The sequence below is a fragment of the Phaenicophaeus curvirostris genome, chromosome 21, assembly GCF_032191515.1.
Source record: "Phaenicophaeus curvirostris isolate KB17595 chromosome 21, BPBGC_Pcur_1.0, whole genome shotgun sequence".
Lineage (NCBI taxonomy): Eukaryota > Metazoa > Chordata > Aves > Cuculiformes > Cuculidae > Phaenicophaeus > Phaenicophaeus curvirostris.
In genome coordinates this window covers 10,441,320-10,463,580 of record NC_091412.1, presented here as the reverse complement: position 1 = coordinate 10,463,580, position 22,261 = coordinate 10,441,320, and the positions used below count along the sequence as shown (strand labels likewise).

Here is a 22,261-nt window from a genome sequence, read left to right as displayed (position 1 = left end):
GAGGCCCCACCATGCCTGTACCAGTGTCCCCATCCACCAGTAACCTCTCTGGCTGCCCATACTGGTGTCCCCACCCACCAGTAACCTCCCCAGCTGCCCATACTGGTGTCCCCACCTACCAGTAACCTCCCCAGCTGCCCATACTGGTGTCCCTACTCACCAGTAACCCCACCATGCCTGTACCAGTGTCCCCATTCACCATTAACCTCCCCAGCTGCCCATACTGGTGTCCCCATCCACCAGTGTCCCCATCCACCAGCAGCCCCACCATGCCCGTACTGGTGCCCCATCCATCTCCCCCCCCATTACTCTTGGGGTGCAGTGGAGCCCACGAGGCCCCCAGGGCTGGCAGCGAGCTCGAGCTCCGCTGCGGGTGTCTCGGTGCCCCCCGTGCCGAGGCTGAGGTGCCCCCCGGGGCCCCCCGCGTGCCTTGGCCGCTCTCCCGCGGGGCTGGCATGGGTCAATGTTTAACCGGAGCCGCGGCATCTGCTGCGCGGGGCAGCCCGGGCTGGCTGGCAGTGGCTCCAACCGGGATCGGCCGCGTGCCTCGGGCACCCCCGGCGAGGGGAGCTGGGGGGGCCAATGGAGCCGGAATGGGAACCCCAACCCGGCACGCGACCCGAACCGCGGCCACGGCGCCGGGAGAGACCGTGAGTCGGTGGGGCTGGAGGCCAGCGGCCCCAGCAGCGGGTGGGCGGCTGGCACCCCCGAAAAGCTGGGGGGCAAGGGGCAGGACCTCATCCACAGCCCTGAAATTACGGAGGGGACCCCTGGTTGGGCTCGATGATCCGGTGGGTCTCTTCCAACCTGGTTATTCTATGATTCTATGAGACGTCTCGCATCGCTGCGTGCGCTGTGGGGTCTGTAACCTCTCCCGTTGCTGCAATCGGCGTGCTTGTTGTTGATAAATAAGAATGTGAGGAAGTGTTTTGCTCTCCCTGGGATTGCGGGGGGCTAGTGGTGCAAGAAAGCAGGAGAAAGAGAGGCAGGGAGCAGCTGGGGCCAGAAACGCCGCGGCTTTGAGGGGATGGAAGTTGTTTTACAACGCTATAAAAGCTAAGCCCCTCGCAGCGATGGGTGGGAGACCTCACCCACGCGTGGGGCCCCCCAATTGCTGGGAAAAAAAGCCCCCCTGGCGACTGCAGAACAGGGTGATGATAGCGAAGAAATTGGTGATGAATCCTAGTTATTTACTCCCTTGTCACGATCGGATGCGTTGCCTTCCAGAGCTGTTCCTTGTTGAGCACTGCTAACCATTTGTTACCTTCCTTGTTGTTATGAGTTGAGTAAAACTTGATTTCACGGAGCGTTTGAGGGTTTGGGCTCAAGGGCTGATGGTGCTCGGTGCCCCCGGCGAAGGAGGGGACGGGGCAGCCCCTCTGCGGGGACGCGGGTGGGTGTTGTGTCCCCTGCCAGGCCACGGGGCACCGTGGGGACAGGGGGTGGCACGGCTCATCGCCAGCCCCTCCGCCTTGTCCCCCGGGCACTCCTGGGGCACCCACCACCCCGCCACCCTCCGTGCCCCCCAGGAGCCCCGGCGAGGAGCAGGAGGGCGCGGTGCCGGGCAGAGAGACGCGTCTGAGAGTGGTGCTGAGGTGAGGGCGATGTGAAAGGTTTGGGGACGCGCCGGGGTCCAGCATCGCTCCTGCTCAGGGGTCCCCACGCAGCAACCCCCCCCCCCCGTGTCCCCCCTGCCATCAGGGTCCGGCCACTGACCTGCACCGAGACGCGTCGAGGGGACCGGCCGGTTGTGCGCAGCCTGGGCGATGGCACCGTCCACGTAAGCACCAACCTCCTCTCTTGGGGTCCCAGGGGGGTCGTATCACCCCCCGAGCCACCGCTGTCCCCGTGCGCAGGTGAGCGCGGCCAGGCACGATGCCACCTTTGGGTTCAGCGCCGTGTTCGACGCGGGCAGCTCGCAGGAGGCCGTGTTTGAGGGCAGCGGGATGAGGCAGCTGGTGGAGCTGGCGGTAGAGGGGTGAGTCCTGGCAAGACCCCCCAGCTCCGCGCTCGCCAGCGGGTCTGCGTCACGGGAGCCGTGCCGGGAGGTGGCATCCCTGGTGCCACCGCCTGGGGCCATGCCTGAGGCTCAGCATCTTCCCCAGCTTCTCCTGCACCGTCTTTGCCTTCGGGCAGACGGGTTCGGGGAAGACGTACACCCTGATGGGACCCCTCACCCAGGTACGATGCCATCCCCCCAGCTCCTCACCTGGTCCCCGTGGTGGGATGGGCTCTTCTCTCCTGGTCGTGGGTGGTGGGAGGAGGTGGGTGCCCAAGCCGTGCGATCGCTCGCCCACCTGGCATCTCCGCAGAGCCAGAAGCAGCCGGCAGCCCCAGGGCTGTTAGGGTTGATGCAGAGATCCTTCTCCTGCCTCCTGGAGCAGAGCCGGAGCCATGGCTCTGGCCTGGCTCTCAGTGCCTCCTACCTGGAGATCTACAACGAGCAGGTAAGCGCCTGCTTGGCCACCCAGCCTTGTCCCCCTGGCACCCCACGTCCCAACTGCCTCCCCTCTGCCGCACCCCCAGGTCCGGGACCTGCTGAGCCCGGGGCCACCGTGTGCCCTGCCCCTGCGGTGGAGCAAAACCCGTGGCTTCTACGTGGAGAACCAACTCAATGTGGACTTCGAGAGCATGGAGACCATCACGGAGCTGCTCCTGCAAGGTGCTGAGCCACGGGTGGAGGGCTGGGGCGTCTTCAGGAGGTGCCAGGGATGGTGGGGCAGGTCCCTGTCCTACAGCAGAGCCCATGCAGGCACGTGTTGGGTAGTGGGTGCTGTGCTGGGACGTGGGTGATGTGCCTCCCTGCAGCTCTCAGCCTCCTCCCTGGCAGGATCCCAGAGGCGACGGACCTCGGCGCACGCCCTCAACAGGCATTCGAGCCGCAGCCACGCGCTTCTCACCATCCACGTCCGCAACCGGGCTGTGAGCACACATCCTGCTCTTGGGGGGGAGGATCTCGGGGGGGGCTGAGGCTCTTTGTGGGGCTGCAAATCCAGGGTGGGGAGTGGAGGTCATGTCCTCCTCCCCAGTGATGCCCTGGTGGAGCTGGGATGAGCGGCAGGGAGCAGATCCCAGTGCCAGGGGTTGGGATGCTGCTGTGGGCTGCATGGAAGCGGAGGGGGGAGCCAGAACATCACCCCCAGGATGGGTCCCCCCAGTCCAGCGCCCGCCCCGGCAAGCAGGGCACCCTGTGCTTCGTCGACCTGGCTGGCAGCGAGCGGGTGAAGGAGACCGGCTCGAGCGGGGAGCTCTCCGTGGAGGCCAACAACATCAACCGCAGCCTCCTGGCGCTGGGTGAGACCTGGAGGAGCCCCCGCCACGGGAACAGGGGCTGCTGGTCCTCATCAGAGTCCTGTTGCACCCACTCTGGCTCATCCCGTGGCAGGACACTGCATCTCCCTGCTGGCCAAACCCCGAGGGAAGAGGACGCACATCCCCTACCGGGACAGCAAGCTCACCCGGCTGCTGGCGCGTTCGCTGGGCGGCTCGGGCATCACCCTGATGGTAGGTGGAGAGAGGAAAGCTGGAAGGGGGCGACGGGTGGCTGGCAGCTCACCTGTGGCTCTTCCTCAGGTCGCCTGCGTCTCCCCGTCCTCACGCTGCCTCTCGGAGACCCTGAGCACGCTGCACTACGCCAGCCGAGCCCGGAGAGTCACCACGAAGCCCACGGCTAATAGGGTACGGCGGGCAGGGACAGTGGGGAGGATGCTCTGCCCCCGCTGCCAGGACCCCCCTGAGCCACCCGCTTGTGCTCCCAGGTGTCGCCGGAGAAGCTGCTGCAAAGCTTGGAGGAAGAAATCCAAGCCCTGCAGCTGGAAAACCTCTCCCTGCGCCAGCAGCTGTGTCTGCCCAGGCTGCCGGCGAGGAGTACGGAGGTCCCGGGGACCCCCCCGAGCGTGGGGGCATGGCCGGGCTGGGGGAGCAGGCATCGCCCCCCTCTCGAAGGGCAGCTCCTGGCAGAGGGAGCCCCAGCCTGGCCCAGCCTCTACGGCCTCCTCAGGGACTTCGTGGTGGAGAACGAGCAGCTGAGGTATGGGGCGCACGCACAGGACCCCATGAGCAGGGGCTCGAGGAGCTGGCAGAGCCCCCGGCTGGTGTCACCCTCTCAGGGCACCCCAAGCAGGACTCAGGGGTTCCCTGCAGCCTGCCGCTGCCCAGCCCCGCTCCCTCCTTGCTCCCCAGGCAGCCCCAGCCGTCCCCAGACCCCGGAGGTGACGTGGCAGCCAGCCTGTCCCGCAGAGTCACCCGCAGCTCCTGTGGCACCCAGCACCCTCTCCGGAGCGCCCGCGCCCCCCGTGTCCCCCTCGGCCACCCTGCGAGGCTCCAGCAGCCTAACCCCACGCTGCCGGTGAGCATGGGGGGCTCGGGGCTGCCCCCACGGCAGGGTGGGGATGCAGAACCTTCTCTCCAGTTCTCTCCCCTCTCGCAGAAGCTGCCCCCCACTTCTGGCCGCTCCGGCTGCCCCCAGTGCTGCCCGGTGCCAGCCGATGCCCCCGTGATCCAGGTACAAACCCACGGGTCTCTTTGGGGAGGGCGGCTCGGTGCGGCACAGCAGCCTGAGCCCTCTGCTCCTCGCCAGGCGCTGCCAGGGCCCCCCACGCCACAGCCCGTGCCCCCCGAGGGACGCACCAGCATCCTGCCACCCCGCCAGGACGACACGGGTCTGCTCGGCTCCCGCCAGCTCGCCGGGCACCAGCATGGGAAACAGTGAGAGCCGAAGCGTGGGGTCACCCCGGGCACCAGCCGGAGCCCCCGAGGCTACCGGGGTTGGGGGGCAGCGGGCTGGGCTTTGCTTACGCGTCCTCATGGCAGGAGCCGGGGCAGAAGCAGGAGCCGGGGCAGAAGCAGGAGCTCATCCCATCGACACCCGCTTCCCCAGGAGATGCCGGGCCCCGAGCGCTGTCCCAGCGCCGAGGAAAGAGTCATCCCTTCGGCACCACCGTGGCCGGGACTGCCAGAACCAAAAGGTGAGCAGGGGGATGCCGAGCAGCGCCCCGGTGGGGTCCCTTGGAGCTGAGCATCCCTGTCCCAAGCCCAAGCGCCAAGGCTGACCCCAAGGCACTGGAGACCTGACCTCGCTGGTTCCCGCTGGCAGGTGCCGGCACTGTCCCTCTCCTCCCGTGGGAAGAGGCACTGGACTGGCTGGCGGAGCAGATCTGAGCACCCGCAGCCGTGACGTGGACCAGCACCGGGGACCCGGCTCAGCCCACGTGCGGCTACTACACCTGAGGGGACAACCACGAGGATCTCGGACTGCATGGACCACGCAGACCACGGGACAGATGGACAGAGGGACAGACAGGGCTCTCCAGCCTGCTCATGGTTTATTTCTGCCTAGCTGGGGGCGGGTGGCCGGGTGGCTCGAAGGATGCTGCTCAGACGCTCTCCTCCCCGGGCTGCGGGCATTTCAGCCAGTACTGGGCGATGGAGCGCGGGTAGCGGGGCTGCACCACGTCCACGCGCTTGGTGCGCAGGTTCACGCGGTAATACTTGTCTGGAAGAAGGGGAGATGGATCTCAGGATCGCCCGCAGGGCAGAGCCACCAGCCCTCAGTGACTCCTGCACAACATCCCACCGTGTCCCTGAGCTCGGGGATGTCTCAGAGCAAGAGGAGGTCTCTCCTTCCCCCAGCAACCCTCATTCCACCTCGTTCCTTGATCCCACCACTCCAGAGTGGAGAAGAGGAGGCTGAGGGGAGTTTGCTCTCTATAACTACCTAAAAGGAGGTTGTGGAGAGGAGGGAGCTGGGCTCTTCTCCCAAGTGACAGGGGACAGGATGAGAGGGAATGGCCTCAAGCTCCACCAGGGGAGGTTCAGGCTGGACATTAGGAAAAAAATTTTCACGAAAAGGGTGATTGGTCCCTGTCCGAGGCTGCCCAGGGAGGGGGTTGAGTCCCCTTCCCTGGAGGGGTTTAAGGGACGGGTGGATGAGGCGCTGAGGGACATGGGTTAGTGATTGATGGGAATGGTTGGACTCGATGATCTGATGGGTCTTTTCCAACCTGGTGATTCTGTGATTCTACGACTCACCTCCAACAAAGAAGTAGACGCTCTGGAGGGTCTCGCACTTGGATCCTGACAGCCAGTCGTTCTCGACATCCGTGGAGTCGGAATCATTTTGCAGCCAGGTCCAGAACCCCAAGTTCAGCGAGCGGTTGTTCTTGTACCTCTTGCGCTGGCGGCGAGACTTCCTCCTCCGCGGCTGCTGGGAGGCCACGTAGATCCTGCCGGCCATGGCCGCGTCCAGCCGGCTGGGCACCCCGCGCCAGTCCTGGCTGATGTACCGCCGCCTGCTCGCCCCAACTGCCAAAGAGACCGAGGACGAGGAGTTAGAGGAGCAGCGAGGTACGGGGGGAGCCGAGCCCAGCCCCACAGGCAGCCCCCAGCCCCATTCCGAGACACTCCGAGTGGTCCCAGCCTGGATGGGACACGTGACGCCCCCGCCTCGGCTGGGAGCAGCCCTGCAGCTGCTGAGCCCCCCTCTCCTCCTCTCCAGCTTTCCTTTCTCTCACCCAGAGCTGGGTTTTTCCTATGGGATCTCCAGCTCCAGCAGGAATAAAGAATCCCCGGCAGCTATGCTGTGATGTGAGATAGCTGATGTTGAGTTTGGTCGTATGAAGCAGAGGGTTTGGGATGCTGTGGGAGATGCTGCGGTGGCTGATCCAGCCTGCCTGTGCTCCCAGGTGTCCTCCCTGGGGAATGGCTGAGAGAGCTGGGGGTGTTCAGCCTGGGGAAGAGGAGGCTGAGGGGAGACCTCATTGCTCTCTGCAACTCCCTGAGAGGAGGTTGTGGAGAGGAGGGAGCTGGGCTCTTCTCCCAAGGGACAGGGGACAGGACGAGAGGGAATGGCCTCAAGCTCCACCAGGGGAGGGTCAGGCTGGACATCAGGAAAAATATTTCATGGAAAGGGTGATTGGTCCCTGTCCGAGGCTGCCCAGGGAGGGGGTTGAGTCCCCTTCCCTGGAGGGGTTTAAGGGCCGGGTGGACGAGGCGCTGAGGGACATGGGTTAGTGATTGATGGGAATGGTTGGACTCGATGAGCTGGTGGGTCTCTTCCCACCTGGTGATTCTGTGATTCTATCCCTTACCCATCCTGCCGCCAAAGAGGATGTGGAAGACGTCCTCCCAGCTGTCGCGGTTCATGAACGCGTAGTGTTTGAACACGGACGAGGGGGAGGACTTCTCGCAGTCGGCCTGCGTGGGCTGGTTTGCGAAGTCGTAGGACCAGTAGTACTTGTCTAGGAGAGGATGCACAGGGCGTTAGTGGGGGACACGCACTCGAGGGGGAGCAGGAGCTAGAGGGGTGTCCGGGAGCGGTGGCTGCACCCCTTACCCTTGAAGAAATAGACTCTCTCATTGCCGCGGTAGTTGTGTGCGGGGAGGGCGAAGGCTGCGTCGATGTTGTTCGGGATGCCTTCAAAGCCCTCGGAGATGTCACGGGGGTAGCCAGGGTCCAGGGCTCCATCATCAAAGCGCCAGTACTGGCTGCCCTGGGAGGTGTGGGACACAGAGAGGGGGGGTCAGGGCGCTGCCACCACCAGGTACGGGGCTGCTGGGGGGAGCACACGGATTCTGGGAAGCCCCACGGTGAGGCTGTGGCTGCCGGGGGCCCCAGACAACCTAAGAGATTTGGGAGCATCTGGCAGCCACTGTGTGATGGAGGGGGACAGGCTGGGGACAGGGTGAGTTAGGGACCGTGCCGGCCACCCTGGGGGCATCCCCAGCCCTGCAACCAGGCTCCTGCCCACCTTGAACAGGTAAGTCTTGCCCTGACAGTTGATGCGTGTGAAGGCTGCATCGATGGGGCCCTCGATGCCCCAGACATCGCTGATGAGCTTGGGGTAGTGAGGCAGCACGCTCGTCTTGTCCAGCTCATAGAAGTACTTCCCTGGGGAGAGAGGGGAGGTGGGGGCAGCAGGAGGGACCGCAGCCATCGGCGTGGGGTGGTGGCGCGGCAGCGTGCCCTGTGAGCCCAGGAAAGGCCCCTGAGGTACCTCGGAAAGCGTAGAGGGAACCGTTCTTCAGGTCGGTGAAGGCATCGAAAGGCTTCCCGCTGCACAGCTCCTCGGGCTCCTCCAACTCATCCTGCGTGGTGTAGGGCAGCTCCTCCACGGGCGCCTCCGTTGGTGCCTCCTCGGGGTCCGTCTCCAGCGTGGGCTGCTCCGGGAACAGGGACGTGGGCACTTCTGTGGGGGGTTCTGCCGTGTCCGCTACCGTGGCGAAGTCGACGGTGAAGTTGTAGTCGAGGTAGTCATCCTCCGGCAAGGCGAACACGTCTCCTCGGGTCACTGCGGGAGGGAGCAGGTTGGTCTCCAGGAGCCCTGGGCATCTCCCACGGGGTCTGGGTGCGGGAGCTGCTTGCTCCCAGCAAAAATGGATTTGCACACATCCCCAGGGCTCCCCGCTGCGGGTGGCTATGAGCCAGCTCCTGGAGCGTGTCCAGAGGGCAACGGAGCTGGGGAAGGGGCTGGAGAACAAGGCGTAAGGAGAAGCTGATGGGAACTGGGGTTGTCTAGCCTGGAGAAAAAGAGGCTGAGGGGAGATCTCATCATCCTCTACTACTGCCTGAAAGGAGGGTGAAGCGAGGTGGGTGTTGGTCTCTTCTCTCAAGCGATAGGACAAGAGGAAATGGCCTCAAGTTGCGTCAGAGGAGGTTTAGATTGGATATTATGAAATATTTCTTTACTGGAAGAGGCTGCCCAGGGCAGCGGGGGAGTCTCCATCGCTGGAGGGGTTCAAACAGCGTGTAGATGCGGCACTTCAGGACACGACTCAGTAGGCACAGTGGGATTGAGCTGACAGTTGGACTAGACAAGCTTAGAGGTCTTTTCCAACCTTAATGGTTCCGTGACTCCCTGACTTCTCCCGTGGTGCTGCAGCACCCTGAGCACCAAACCCTGGCACTCGCTTCAGCCTGCGGGCACGGGTGGGTGCAGAGCTGACCCAGCACGGACCCCTCAAGCCCCCGACGTGTTGGGCACCCACGGCCACCCCTGCCCCGGCTGGAAGGGCGGCCGCGGGGCTGGTACCTTTGGCTTTGCAGGCTGTGGAGTAGTCGCTGCAGCAGCTCTGGTAGTACACGCAGAGGGTGTCGCACTGGCACTTGCGCTGCACGTTGAAGCCCTCATCGCAATGGCCCACGCAGGAGTCTGCAAGAGCACGATCGGCACAGGAGCAGTAACGTGGGGTGAGGAATGGGGCCAGCGCCTCCCCACCAGCCCGCACATGGGCGCGGAAGCAAACGTTGGCACAGTGCAGGTGAGGGACCCCAACTCTCCATGGGTACCCCCAGCACCTCTTTCCTTCCCACCCACGTCCTGCTGGGATGGGAGCCACGGACCAGGCTGTGCCAAGCTCCCAGATGCAGGATGGCCAAGGATTTTGGGCAGACACCACCGATACCCGTGTGCTGCCTGCTTGCCCTCTCCCCGTGCTGCGAGGTGTAGCCAACGTGGCCGGTGACCGTGGCCACCACCTGGGAAGGGACAGCTCTCCACAGGGACAACATTCCACAAGGAACCATTAGGATTAGACTTCACATTGACCTCACGTAGAGGTGTCCCTGCAGAGAACCGGCCACAGAAAGTTGTCCTAGATCCACCACCGCTAAGCCACCTCCCTGGGATGCCCAGTCCCTCCATCACCCACCCCATCCCCACCCCGGCTGCAAGCGGGTGGCACCTCGTTGTCTGGCTCCAGCTCACCTTCCGCAGCGTGGACGGCAGCAAGCAGGGCCAGGACGAGAGCAGGGAAGAGCAGCCTCATCCTGGGCAGCCGGGAGCACAGCCCTCCTGCGACTGTGAGGGCTGGAGCGCCGCTGCGGATGGGTCCTGGCACCCGCTGTTTGCTGAGCCTGCCCCAGTGGGAGAGAACAAACAGGTCAAGGTCGGAGCAGAGGGAAACAGGGCAGAGATGCTCTCCTGCTCAGCATTGCCCACGGCCAGCTGGGTGCATGTGGGGGCAGACAGGGCTCCCCGTGGGCGCAGGCAGCTCCAAGAGCCCTGCAGCTGCTGCCAGCACCTTCCCGGTCAGGGTGTGAGCTGGGCACTGGCTCAGAGAGCAGGAGGATCAGCAGCCCAGAGCCAGGAACGAGGTTTGAGGTCCTGCCACATTTGTTTCACACAACAGCTCATGGTATTGAAGCTCCCAGCCTCCATCTCAAGGGGAGACCGTTTCCTAGACTGGTCTTAGCAAGACAGCACGGGAAGGACACGGAGTTGTTGGAGAATCCAGAGGAGATGATCAGAGGGCTGGAGAACCTCCTGTACGAGGCCAGGCTGAGAGAGTTGGGATTGTTCATCCTGGAGAAGAGAAGGCTCTGGGGAGACCTTAGAGCAGCTTCCAGTGCTAAAAGGGGCTCCAGGAAAGCTGGGGAGGGGCTCTGGATCAGGGAGTGCAGGGATAGGATGAGGAGGAATGATTTTAAGCTACAAGAGGGGAGATTGAGATGAGATCTTAGGAGAAATGATTTGCTGTGAGGGTGGGGAGGCCCTGGCCCAGATTGCCTAGAGAAGTCCTGGCTGTCCCATCCCTGGAGGGGTTCAAGGAGAGGTTGGACGGGGCTTGGAGCCCCTGATCCAGTGGGAGGAGGCATGGCAGGGGTGGAACTGGATGGGCTTTGGGATCCCTTCCAACCCAAATCATTCTATGATGCTAAGACAAAAACCCTAATGAGAGGGGATGGGGGAAACAATGCTCAGAGGACAAAGGGCAAAGCCCTGGGCAGCAAGACTTGGGGAGCCCAAGCTCAGGATGGGGCAGGTGGGGCAGGAGCCACCTCCGTGTCCAGGGGCCAGAGGTGAGCGGCTGGGTGGGAGCGAGAGCGGGAACCCTCTGCACTTTCGCTGCCCTAGACAAACAAAAGCCTGTGTATTTTGCTCCCATCATTCCCTTTCCGACCAATCTTTTTGGTTACTAATTAATGTTGATTCAGCTCTTTCAGCAGCTCCTGATAACTCCGGGATGTTTATTTAATCAGGGGCAAGGAGCAAAACCACACAAGGCTACAGAGATACCGTGTCCGTCTGCCACCACCGCTGCAGCACTGCCGGGGCTCCGAGGGATCCATCCTGGCCCCGGAGCAGGAACAGCAGCTCTGGGCTTTAATAAGTGATGGAGGGTTTGGGGAGAGAGGAATCCAAGCAGGGTGCTCATTTTTCCAGGGGCCTTGGCTCTGCCAGCTCAGACACCGGCAGTTCCCGGCATCGGCTGCTCCCACTCTTGCTGGAAAGAGCTTTGATTTGGTGTTGAGAAAGGCGTTTCCACTTGGAAAGCCTCAGCGAGCCGAGGGCAGCCAGCAGACATGGGTTGCCAGGTCTGGAATTCTCCTGCTGCCCTGTCACCCCCTCCTGATGGTTGGACTGGATGATCTTAAGGGTCTTTTCCAACCTTAATGATTCTATGATTCCTTGCTCCCCAGCACAGCCGGCATCATCCCTGGGTGCAATTGCAATAAAGCTTCATCCCATCCCTGTTGCATCAATCTTGGGGTGCAAATCCCATCCCTGGCAGTGTTCAAGGCCAGATTTGATGGGGCTTTGAGCAATCGGATTCAGTGGGTTGGAATTAGATGATCTTTAAGGTCCCTTCCAACTCAAACCATTCGATGATTCTATAAAACGCCGTGCGAGGGCTCAGGCTGGCAGGGAGCTGGGGGGGCAGGAGGGCTGAGCAGAGTCTGAGCTGCTTTTGCTGATCAGCTGAGACAAAGCTCCCTCCTGCTGCTCCAGGCTCCCAGCCACCAATCCGCGCAGCCCTGCGAAGGCTTGTCCAGCCCTTCCCCAGCAAAGCATGGCACGGGGAGACCACAGAACCATAGAACCACCAGGTTGGAAGAGACCCACCAGATCACGAGTCCAACCATAAAGAAAGAAATTGGCTTGGCATCTTTTCCACAAGTCATAGAATCATAGAATAACCAGGTTGGAAGAGACCCACCGGGTCATCGAGTCCAACCATTATCCAAAATATTTCAAAATATACTACCTCAAAGTACTGATACTCCAGCTGTGGAGCATTTCAAACCACAGCTGCTAGGACACAGACATTTCAGGTATGTTTGTGAAGAAATACCCTAATGCTTTCAAGATTCCCAACTTGGAGACTTGAAATGGCAAGGAAGAAAGAGCATTTATAATAGAAAAGGAAGGAAACCCCACACGCACCCTAAAAGTACAAAGTAACCTCTTCTCAGGACGCTTTTCCAGGACATGGGAGACCAAATTAGCTGTTCCCCTCTGTGTATCCATACCCACATCATTAAAAAAAAGGACTCTGCTTGGAAACCTGTGAGCTAATTGATAGAGGACTGAGTGATGGGAGAGTATGTTGATAGTTCCATCTTTAGAAACTGTCCCTGCAGGGAAAAAAAAGGGAAAATGGCACCATCTCCCCCAAAATCTCAACTTCATTGAGCAGCAACACAAGGATTTAAGAGGATAGTAATTCACAGCCTAAGGGGATGATTTGAAGGCACCAGCCTCCTCTGAGGCAGCAAACCCCTTTGCCCAAGTGCAGTGCGACAGCTCATAGCGTTGCCCCCAGTTAATAATAATCGATTAGGAAAATTCTTACTGGTTCTGTCCGAGCCTCTCCTGCGGTCCTGCAGCTCGGGTCGCCTTCTTTCCTCGGTCTGTCCCTGCGCAGAGGAATCAGAGGGGATTAACAGCGACTCTGTGGCATCAAAACATCAACTTGAATTTAAGTCTCAGGCTGAGCTCCTGCTACAGGACTCAAGGATTTGAGCTGCTCCTCCCAACGCAGGCAAGAAGCATCCGAAGCATTTTTGCCCTGAGCACGTTTGCCCTGGAAAAAAAAACCAAAAAAAGGAAATAAAAGGGGCCCAGGCTGCCTCTGCTCTTTCTTTTGTCATGCAAATCCTGAGCCCACCCAGAGGAGCTGCCCTGAATTTCCAGAGGGCAAAAGGAGGTGTTTAACCCCCTGCACTGAACCCAAATGGGTTCAAAATGTGGAGCCAGGGTGGCCACAGCCCCACGGTGACCACGGCCACCCTGACTGCTGCCTCTCTGCCCCCTCATCAGTCACAGAGGGTCTTGGGGGGCGTGGGGGTCCCTGCCTGCTGAGGAGGGGACCACAGGCTCCACAGCAGCTCGAGCGAAGGGTGGGGATCATGGGGATGGCAGGACAAGCCCTGCTGAGGCTGGGGGGGGCTGTGGAAGGAGAAGAAGGGGTCTGGGATGGGTAGCAGAGCATCTGCAGCGAGGAGGGGGATGCTGCTGCCCAGGGATGAGCCCCTCCTTGCAAAGGCGGCGCCTGCGCAGGGTGACATCAGCCCCAGAGAACCAGAGATGCTGAGCCTGGCTCTGGGAAGGAGGCTCCAGCCACTGCTTCCATCTCCGCATCCCAACAGGGCGAGGAGGAGACGGGGAGCAGGCTGCCCAGCCCTTCAGCTGCACCCCAGGCCGGCTCCATCCCCTCTCGTGTTCCCCAGGGATGCTCCCGGTGGGAGGGTGACCGAGATCCTAGAATCCTAGAATCACCCGGTTGGCGAAGACCCAGCGGCTCATCAAGTCCAACCATCCCCATCGAGATGCTGTAGGAGATGCCGATGGTGCTCGCCCTCCTCGTCTCCCTCTACAAGCTCTGCCGGTTCTTTGCCATGGCGGGCGCGGAGAGGCTGGTGGTGCCCGAGTGCGTGAGCCGAGCGGCCAACTGGGCGAGCGGGGGCAGCTCCAGGGAGCCCCGCGAGGTCTCCCCGGGGGTCAACAGCGACGTGCGGGCAGCCCTGGAGCGGATCCTGCCCGCGGTGCAACGCGCCCTCGCCGCGGCCAAGCAGGCGGCCAGCCCCGCGGAGATGGACGAGGCCATCGCCCAGGTCTTCCAGCTGGTGGAGGAAGCCTGGGGGATGCCCACGCTGGGCAGGGACGTGGCCAAAGCGCTGTGCGACGCCATCCGGCTGGAGGGGGGCCTGGACCTGCTGCTGAACCTGCTCTACACGGCAGACCTGGAGACCAAGTGCCAGGCGGGGAAACTCCTGGAGCAGATCCTGGTGGCAGAAAACAGGTGAGTCTGCAAAGAGACCTCCCCACCGCATGGGTTTCCTCCACCCATCCTGCTCTCTTCCCCCCAAATTTCCCTGCTCTGGGTGCTCCCGCTGTGTCAAAGCCCCCAGCTCCACCCTGCATCCCCCCACATCGGCGCTCACTGATCACACCAGGCAATGGCAGGACCTGTCCTCCCCTCCCCAGCAGGAGGGAGGAGGACCAGCCCCAGCCCCCAGCACAATGGTGAGAAAGGGGGTGTCCTCATGGGCCACTCAGACGTGTCCAAGACTCCCTCTGTGGTTGAGGTGGGTCGGTTTGTCTAGCCCAGAGCATCTGACCCCAAGGATGGGACACAACTCCCCCCTTAGCTGTAGCTACAAGAGGAAGAGGAAGATGAAGCCGGTTCCCAGAGCCTTTCTGCTGCTGACCAGGGCTGGAGCGAGGCCATAAGGAGGCGACCAGGCAGCCCTCAGAGCCCCTCAGCCCTACCCCAAAGGCTGGAGGTGCACGTGCTGCACCTCAGAACAGGTGAGAGATGTTGGGTTGGCCAAAGCATCCTCACACACGGGGTGGGAGCGCGCGTGTGTGTCTCCACGAGCATGTGTATGAGGGTGCATGTTCGTGCACGGCACCCAACACGTCTAAACGCACAGCAGTGCTCATGCAGTGCCCACTCACAGCTCAAACACCACCAACATGCTCCTGGAAGGTGCCAAGACAGGTGAGGTCTCTGCTCTGCCTCATGTCTGGTTGGTTCAGCTTGCCCTGTGCATCCCTGGGTCGGGATCAGGTCTTTCTCTCCTGGAAACCTCACAAGCAAAGTCATGACTGTGCCAGCTCTGCTCTCCCTCGCTGTGCCCGAGCCCAGCTGGGGCTTTTGGAGGGTGTGGAGGAAGCCTGGCCAAGGGTTATGATCTTTCTCCGGCTCCACGGGTGATGTTTCGTGCTGTGAGGTCACGCACTCGCAGCGCGGGCTTTGCTGCACGCTCTGGCAGGTGAAAAGAACCAACAGCTAAATCAGGAAAGTCCATTAGAGTGGAATTAATCCCAGGAAACCTCCCTGGCACAGCCTGAACTCAACACTTAACTTCCTGGCAACAGAAAGCAGCTGCCAAAGTCACCATCCATGCTGAAGGAGCAGTTCACAGGCCAGGCTCTCAGACCGGCCACGAGCCCCTAGCTCCTCGCTCCCCACAGCCTGACCCACCATCAACTTCTGAGCAACGACAGGGAGACGTGGGGTCCCCTCTGGGTCCAAACCCCTTGCCTAGAGACCTCTCCCAGCATCCGTGCTCCACCAAGAGCTGGACTGGTCTTGGCTCCATCCCATGGCTCCGGGCAGCGAGGGACCTGGTGGGGCTGTGCTCGTCATCCAGCTCCGTGGCTGGATCTGGGCTCAGAGCCAGTCCCAGGCTGAGGGCTTTTTTTCCAGAGCTCTCCACAGCATTTGCTGCCAAATCCACCCCAAGGTCAGCATGAGCCACGCAGGCTTCCCAGAAATGTTCTTCCTGCCTGCCAGCACGGAGAGGCTGCTGCGGTGTCACCCACCACCGCTGCCCAGCCAGGGCATCCACCCCAGAGCTTCTGCCTTGTGGACAGGGCAGCTCCATCGCTGCAGGAAAGTTGTCTAAGGCTAAGTTGTTCCTAAGGCCAGTGATGGAACCTCCTCCTCATTCCGGGCAGGCCTGTAGGAGAGCAAATTAGAGCCCATCATTTCTCCCCTCCTCACTCTACACCTTTAGAATCCAGCTCTGGGTGTTTTTCCAAGCCCAGCCGTGGCTGAGCAGCAGCTGGTGGCCCCTGGCTTCTCCTGTCCTCTCCTAGGAGAGCTCAGGGTGGAGGAAATGAAGAGTTTTCCCTCGAGCTGCCCCCGCTGCAGTCTCAGGATGGGCAGGTCCCCATGGCTGCTCAACTGGGTGTGAAACCCCTGTCCTGGGCTTGGCACCAATGTGGAGAGCAGCCAGAGGACAGCACTGCTTAGGGACAAATTTTCACCCCTGAACACGAAGCGGCTCCCAACACAGCAGGAACGCTGCCTGAGCAGACCTCTTTCTAGCCCACCCTGTGCTGCTGATCATAGAATCACCAGGTTGGAAGACACCCTCTGGATCATCGAGTCCAACCATTCCTATCAAACTCTAAACCATGCCCCTCACCTGATGATGCTATGTCTCACCTCTGGGGTGGGAGTCCTGGGCTGTGCACCCCATGTCCTGTCCCATCAAAGCTCTTCCTAGACAGGTTCTTTCAACACCTGCACAGAATCACAGAATCATAGAATCACCAGGTTGGAAAAGACCCACTGGATCATTGAGTCCAACCATTCCTATCAAACACTATTAAACTATCAAAAACTATCAAATACTTGGGAGAAGAGCCCAGCTCCCTCCTCTCCAGAACTTCCTTTCAGGGAGTTGGAGAGAGCAATGAGGTCTCCCCTCAGCCTCCTCTTCTCCAGGCTAAACACCCCCAGCCCTCTCAGCCTTAAGCGCATGTTGCAGCACCGCAGCCTGGCAGCACATCCATCGGTCGTGTCCCACAGGGAAACACCTGGCTGTCACGAGGCAAACGCCACCAAAGCAGGGGACACCTGACCCTCACCTGCCTGTGCCTCTCTCTTCTATAGGGATCGGATCGCTCGGATAGGTCTGGGAGTGATCCTGAACTTAGCCAAGGAGCGAGATGTTCCCCAGCTGGCACAGAGCGTCTCCGGCATCCTGGAGCATATGTTCAAACACACCGAGGAGACCTGTTTCCAGCTGATCTCCGATGGAGGTCTGGATGCCATCCTCTACTGGTGCCGCTGGACAGACCCCGTCGTGCTGCGGCACTGCGCCATGGCCTTGGCCAACTGCGCCATGTACGGAGGGCAGGCTAACCAGCGCCTGATGATCGAGAAGAGGACGGCGGAGTGGCTTTTCCCACTGGTGTTCTCGAGGGACGATGATCTAATCCGCCTCCACGCGTGCCTGGCCATCACGGTGCTGGCCACCAACAAAGAAATCGAGAAGGAGGTGGAGCGCTCGGGGACGCTGGCGCTGGTGGAGCCGTTCATCGCCTCGCTGGATCCAGAGCAGTTTGCGTGCGAGATGCTGGGGAGCAGCAACAACAGCCAGGGGAGGACGGCGGACGACCTGCAGCGCTTGGTCCTCTTGCTGGACAGCTCGCGGCTGGAAGCCCAGTGCATCGCTGCCTTCTACCTCTGCACAGAGGCTGCCATCAAAACCAGACAGAAGAAAACACAGGTAAAGGGTAGGTTGGCTTGAAGGAAGGAGATGCGAGAGGGAAGGGGTGCCACCACCGCGTCTTGATACCCTTTGCACCCCTCCGAGCTCACCCTGGTCTTCGGCTGGCCTGGCGCAGGTTGTGGGGAGGAGGAGGGAAGGCAAAGTGATGTCTCCTCTCTCTGTGTCCCCAGATTTTCAGTGAAATTGGGGCCACGCAGAGCCTGAAGAGGGTAGTGTGCTACTCCACCAGCAGCACCACCTCCTCCCTGGCCAAGAAGGTGCTGCGCATGATAGGGGAGGAGGTTCCTCGGCGCATCCTGCCCACAGTGCCCAACTGGAAGCCCTGTGAGGTGCAGACGTGGCTGCAGCAGATTGGATTCAACAAATACTGCCAGAGATTCCTGGTAGGGCTGGTGTGCTGGGGGAGGGACACTTGGATGGGCCCTTTTGGGCCATCCAGCTGCAGGGGTGCAAGCATCCCACCCAACACATTTCCTGGGAGGTTCCCAGCCTGGATTTCTCTTGGCAGGACCACCAGGTGGATGGAGACATTCTTCTGAGACTGACAGAGGAGGAGCTGCAGGAGGACTTGGGGATGGACTCCAGCATCACTCGGAAGAGGTACTGTGGCCATCACCATGGCAGAGTCAGGGGAAAGATCTTTCTCTTCTTGCCGAGACAAGAACAGAGCTCCTCAAAATGCAAAACCTGGACTGCCTCAGCTTTTCTGGCATGGTTTGCAGTCCCAGAGGGGTTCCTGCAATGGGACCAATGCACAGGGTGGGGAGAGATCATCTATGGCACAAGGGAGGAGGGATCCTGGAATTACCCAGGAAAATGGGAACTTACCCAAGCTTCTCCTCCCTTAGCTGGGCTCCTCACACCTCCATGGCCCAAGGATCAACATTCCCACTGCTCTTCTCATTTTTATTCCTTTTGCTCATTCTTCACCCCAGCACATCCACTCTCTCCTGTGCAGATCACGGATACAGAACCAAACATCTCTAGGTCCTCTCCGGTCCAGCAGGCTCCTCTCCCCATTCCATCCTTTCCTTCGTTTCTCCGCCAGGTTTTTCCGGGAGCTGACGGAGCTGAAGACCTTCACCAACTATTCCACCTGCGACCACAGCAACCTGGCCGACTGGCTGGGCAGCGTCGACCCCAAGTTCCGTCAGTACACGTACAACCTGCTGACGTGCGGCATCAACCGCAACTTCTTGCACCGGGTGACGGAGCAACAGCTGCAGGACGATTGCCACATCAACATGGGCTTCCACCGCGTCCGCATCCTCACTGCCGCAAGGGGTGCGGGTCTCACTGCTGCTCGCAGGAGGGTGGGGGCGAGGGTTGTTTGGGATGAGTTGTCGGGTGCTTCTGACTGTTGGTTGATGTTTGCTCTGCCTAGAAATGCTGCACTCCCCTATAACGCTGCAAACTGCATCTGATGGGACCGATGTATTTATCAGCTACCGGAGAAGCACCGGCTCGCAGCTGGCCAGGTGAGACCTGCAGGTAACCTTAGGGTGCTGCGCTGATGCTGGTGATCAGTTGTGAGGTGAAGGTGGAGCAGGGAGCAGAGACCAGCACCCACCTCACCACAACCTCCTTCCTGAGAGCTGCAGAGAGTGATGAGGTCTCCCCTCAGCCTCCTCTTCTCCAGACTAAACAGCCCCAGGTCCCTCAGCCGATCCCAGAAACCCTGTTCTCCAGCCCCTTCCCCAGCTCCTTTCCCTTCTCCAGACGTGCTCCAGCCCCTCAAGGTCCTACTTGGAGTGAAGGGCCCGAACTGAACCCAGGATTCAAGGTGCACGTCACCAGTGCTGAGTCCAGGAGGATGATCCCTGCCCTGCTCCTGCTGGCCACACCATGGCTGATCCAAGCTAGGATGCTCCTGGCCTTCTTGGCCACCTGAGCCACTGCTGGCTCATGTTCAGCTGCTGTCAATGAGCACCCCAGGGGCTTTTCCACCAGGCAGCTTTCCAGACACACTTCCCCAAGCCTGGAGCATGTCTGGCTCCCCATGTTCTCTGTGTGGATCCAGCCACCTATAAGGAGGCTGTGCTGGCAGCTGGCATCTCAAGGACCACGCCATTCCATTCAGGAGACCGTTTGCTGCTCCTCGGTATCCCCGTGTCTTGTCCAGTGTGGGGGTAGAGCACACGAATCCCACACGCTGGCAGCAACTCCCCTCACAGTGCCGTCTCCTCTCATCACAGCCTGCTCAAGGTCCACCTGCAGCTGCACGGCTTCAGCGTGTTCATCGACGTGGAGAAGCTGGAGGCAGGGAAGTTTGAGGACAAGCTGGTCCAGAGCGTCCTGAGCGCCCGCAATTTTGTGCTGGTCCTCTCCCCAAACGCGCTGGATAAATGCATGAGAGACCCCGAGTGCAAGGACTGGGTGCACAAGGTAGGAGATGCCTTCAGGTGGGAGCTTGGTGGATGCTGGAGCAGGAGAAAGCTGCTGGTGGGTTGACATCGGCCGTGGCCTGAGCGCTTCCATGTTCCTGCAGGAGATTGTGACAGCCCTGAACTCTGGAAAGAACATCGTACCTGTTACAGACCATTTTGAGTGGCCAGACCCAGAAACGCTTCCCAAGGACATGAGGGCTGTCCTGAAATTTAACGGTATCAAGTAAGTAAAAGAAACCTTTCTCACGGGGTTCCTTGGAACCTGGAGAGAGCGGTTTGCGTAAACAGTAGGAAAAAGCACGAGGAAAACGGAAGAAACAGATGAAGGAGCCAGAAAAGGCCAAAGGGAGGGCAAGTCACTCAATAGAATGAAGGGAGCAAACGTCCTTTCCTACTGGTTTTGGGTTTGGGGCTCCTCTGGGTGGCAGAGGCGTCCCGGGCTGGCATCCCAGCCTGCTTGTAGCCCTCCAGCCTGGCCGGGCGCAGCGCACGGGGCTTTCCTGCAGCACCCAGTGCTCCTCCACCTTCCAGAGAGCTGGGCTGGAGGAAAGGGGTCTCCGGTTCCTGGCCCGAGCACACTGAGCTCTCTTGGGGCACCTTGCGCAACAGAACAATTAATTTGCGTTTCCCCCCTGAGCACAGGTGGTCCCACGAGTACCAGGAGGCCACAATCGACAAAATCATCCGCTTTCTCCAGGGTCGTTCCTCCCGAGACTCCTCGGCTGGGTCAGAGAACGGCCTGGACTGCTTGGCCTCCCTGGGGCAGAGCTAGAACCAGCAGAGCTGCCTCATCCCCTTCAGAGCCTCCCCAAGTCCCCTCTTCTTCTCTGAAGCCAAACCCCTCCCTCAGGATCTTTCCCCACCTCAGCACCCTGGCTTGAGGCACAGCCTGTGGCTCGTTGCCCTCCTTTTGCTCCCCAAACGCAAGCCCCTGGTTCTAGAAGCTCAATACTCACTCACGAGGTGCCTGGTGAGCCAAGCCAAGGTGGGCTCCAGGACGGACAAGTTGTCTTCCACGTCTTCCCTTGGGGGAGCAGGACGCGCAGGCCACGCTTCCCGCAACGCAGGCGACACGAGGGGGTCCAACACCATCCAACCCCTCCCAAGGCTGCGGCTTCCCCTCAGGAGCGAGGCTGAAGAGAAGGGATCTTCTGAGGAACACAAGCTGGGACATTGGTGAGGGGCACGTCGACACACGGTCCGTGAGCATCGCGTGGCCTCTGCTGGGTGCCGCGGGGATATCGTGGTGGCCAGAAGCCGAGAGCAGGAAAGGGCAAACAAAAGCTAAGCCCTAACGAAATCCCCGTGTTTGGGAAAGATAACGCACGGAGGCTCCTAAGCGGCTCAGCAGCAGCTTTCTCTTTCCCAGTGATGTCCCTTTATCGCTGGAGCTCGCTCCCTCCTCAAGGGCTTTTCACCTCCTAATGCTGCAAAACCACTTTGTGCCCTTAACTCTGAAGATGGAAAGTTGCGCTCGGATCGCGTGAAGTTCTGGCAGAGCGTTTGCCAAAAAAAGTGCTTTTAAAACATCCCTTTTCCCTCCGTCTGATGTCTCAGCTCGATCACTTCGTCCGGTCTCTACTTACAGGGCACAGGAGGCTGGATTTCGACTCTGTGAAACAGATATCCATGCAGATATGGAAGATGCTAATTGCCATAGAGTTAAAAGCTCTGGCTGTGCTTTATGCCGTTGTTGGTGCTCCACAGATCTTTCATGGTCGGTTCCTTCAAACAGGAGCTGGTTTATCTCCCTGCTGACTGCATCTACCCCTCCAGCCCTGCCTCAGCTCCTCAGGTTGTCCCTACTTTCTGCTGGATGCAATATCAAATAGCACTTCTTTCTACAAACTTCTCAGCGCCCACCAGGTCTTTTTGAAGCAAATCACTTCGAAGCACCAGGAGAGAGCAAAGTCGATGCAAAGGGCAGGCGGAGGCTGCTGGGTGGGAGCAGGACTGGCAGCACCTGCTGCTACCACTGGAGGTGAGGAACCGCGGACACCCTGCCACCCCTCTCTGGAATTCTGCACTCCCAGCCTCGTCCTGCTTCTCCCACCTGCCAGGAGGGTGACCAGGCTCCCCACAAGGTGCCTCTTTGCAATGAGGACCAGAAATTGCAGCTCCTACCCGAGCTCGTTCTTTTTTGATGCAGAGCAAAGTGAATAAGGCATCGTTGTTGAGAGCACAGACAGGAGGAGGAGCGAGCAGGGAACATCTGCCTGCCCTGATGCTCTGGAGACCAGGCTGACGTGTCACCCCCTGCAGAATAAACCAGCTCCTCTGCCTGTCCCTGCTGAAGACATGGAGCAGCTGAAGTTGAGCCTGGAGAAGAGGAGAATGAGGGGACCTCATTGCAGTTGCAGCTTCCTCACAAGGGGAGGAGGAGGAGCAGGTGCTGAGCTCCCTGGTCCCCAATGACAGGACCCAAGGGAATGGCAGCCAGATGTGCAGATGTGCCGGAGACCGTTAGGTTAGACATTAGGGAAAGGTTCTTACCCCAGAGGGTGGTGGAGCACTAGAACATCTCCCCAGGGAAGCAGTCACGGTGCCAAGCCTGACGATATTCCAGAAGCCTTTGGCCAACGCCCTCTGCCACACGGTGTGAATGTTGGGGTTGTTCTATGCA

The 22,261-nt window shown here is 60.4% G+C and overlaps 3 protein-coding genes across 3 annotated transcripts; 2 read left to right on the top strand and 1 right to left on the bottom strand.

The window, feature by feature from the left end:
• Positions 1–463: 463 nt before the first annotated feature.
• Positions 464–5,306, top strand: KIF12 (kinesin family member 12). Its single transcript, XM_069874028.1, is given in 18 exon segments — positions 464–529; positions 532–650; positions 1,530–1,595; positions 1,702–1,780; positions 1,857–1,978; positions 2,106–2,181; positions 2,313–2,447; positions 2,527–2,662; positions 2,831–2,922; positions 3,159–3,294; positions 3,386–3,504; positions 3,574–3,678; positions 3,759–4,030; positions 4,183–4,348; positions 4,430–4,504; positions 4,580–4,707; positions 4,813–4,967; positions 5,096–5,306. Coding segments are annotated over 18 exon segments (2,112 nt in total). The 3' UTR covers positions 5,161–5,306.
• Positions 5,307–5,318: 12 nt separating this feature from the next.
• VTN (vitronectin) lies at positions 5,319–9,820 on the bottom strand. Its single transcript, XM_069874029.1, has 8 exons — positions 9,705–9,820; positions 9,030–9,149; positions 7,995–8,288; positions 7,749–7,888; positions 7,334–7,490; positions 7,089–7,238; positions 6,031–6,303; positions 5,319–5,494 (listed from the first exon to the last, which is right to left on the bottom strand). The coding sequence occupies exons 1-8, from the start codon at positions 9,763–9,765 to the stop codon at positions 5,376–5,378; spliced, it is 1,314 nt and encodes a 437-aa protein (XP_069730130.1). The 5' UTR covers positions 9,766–9,820; the 3' UTR covers positions 5,319–5,375.
• A 3,732-nt stretch (positions 9,821–13,552) lies between these two features.
• On the top strand, positions 13,553–21,309 carry SARM1 (sterile alpha and TIR motif containing 1). Its single transcript, XM_069874387.1, has 9 exons — positions 13,553–14,022; positions 16,630–17,248; positions 17,422–17,634; positions 17,760–17,851; positions 18,300–18,535; positions 18,636–18,729; positions 19,447–19,636; positions 19,740–19,861; positions 20,281–21,309. Exons 1-9 carry the CDS (start codon positions 13,562–13,564, stop codon positions 20,408–20,410), a joined length of 2,157 nt encoding a protein of 718 aa, XP_069730488.1. The 5' UTR covers positions 13,553–13,561; the 3' UTR covers positions 20,411–21,309.
• Positions 21,310–22,261: the final 952 nt, after the last annotated feature.

Bases quoted from the DNA above. Each gene is read 5' to 3' on its own strand.
- VTN (XM_069874029.1), bottom strand. From the start codon at position 9,765: ATGAGGCTGCTCTTCCCTGCTCTCGTCCTGGCCCTGCTTGCTGCCGTC. The intron at 9,150-9,704 runs GTGAGCTGGAGC...GTGCTCTTGCAG, and splicing joins TGCCGTCCACGCTGCGGAAG to ACTCCTGCGTGGGCCATTGC. The intron at 7,491-7,748 runs GTGGGCAGGAGC...CACACCTCCCAG, and splicing joins GCAAGACTTACCTGTTCAAG to GGCAGCCAGTACTGGCGCTT.
- SARM1 (XM_069874387.1), top strand. From the start codon at position 13,562: ATGCCGATGGTGCTCGCCCTCCTCGTCTCCCTCTACAAGCTCTGCCGG. The intron at 18,536-18,635 runs GTGCGGGTCTCA...TGCTCTGCCTAG, and splicing joins CATCCTCACTGCCGCAAGGG to AAATGCTGCACTCCCCTATA. The intron at 19,862-20,280 runs GTAAGTAAAAGA...CCCTGAGCACAG, and splicing joins CTGAAATTTAACGGTATCAA to GTGGTCCCACGAGTACCAGG.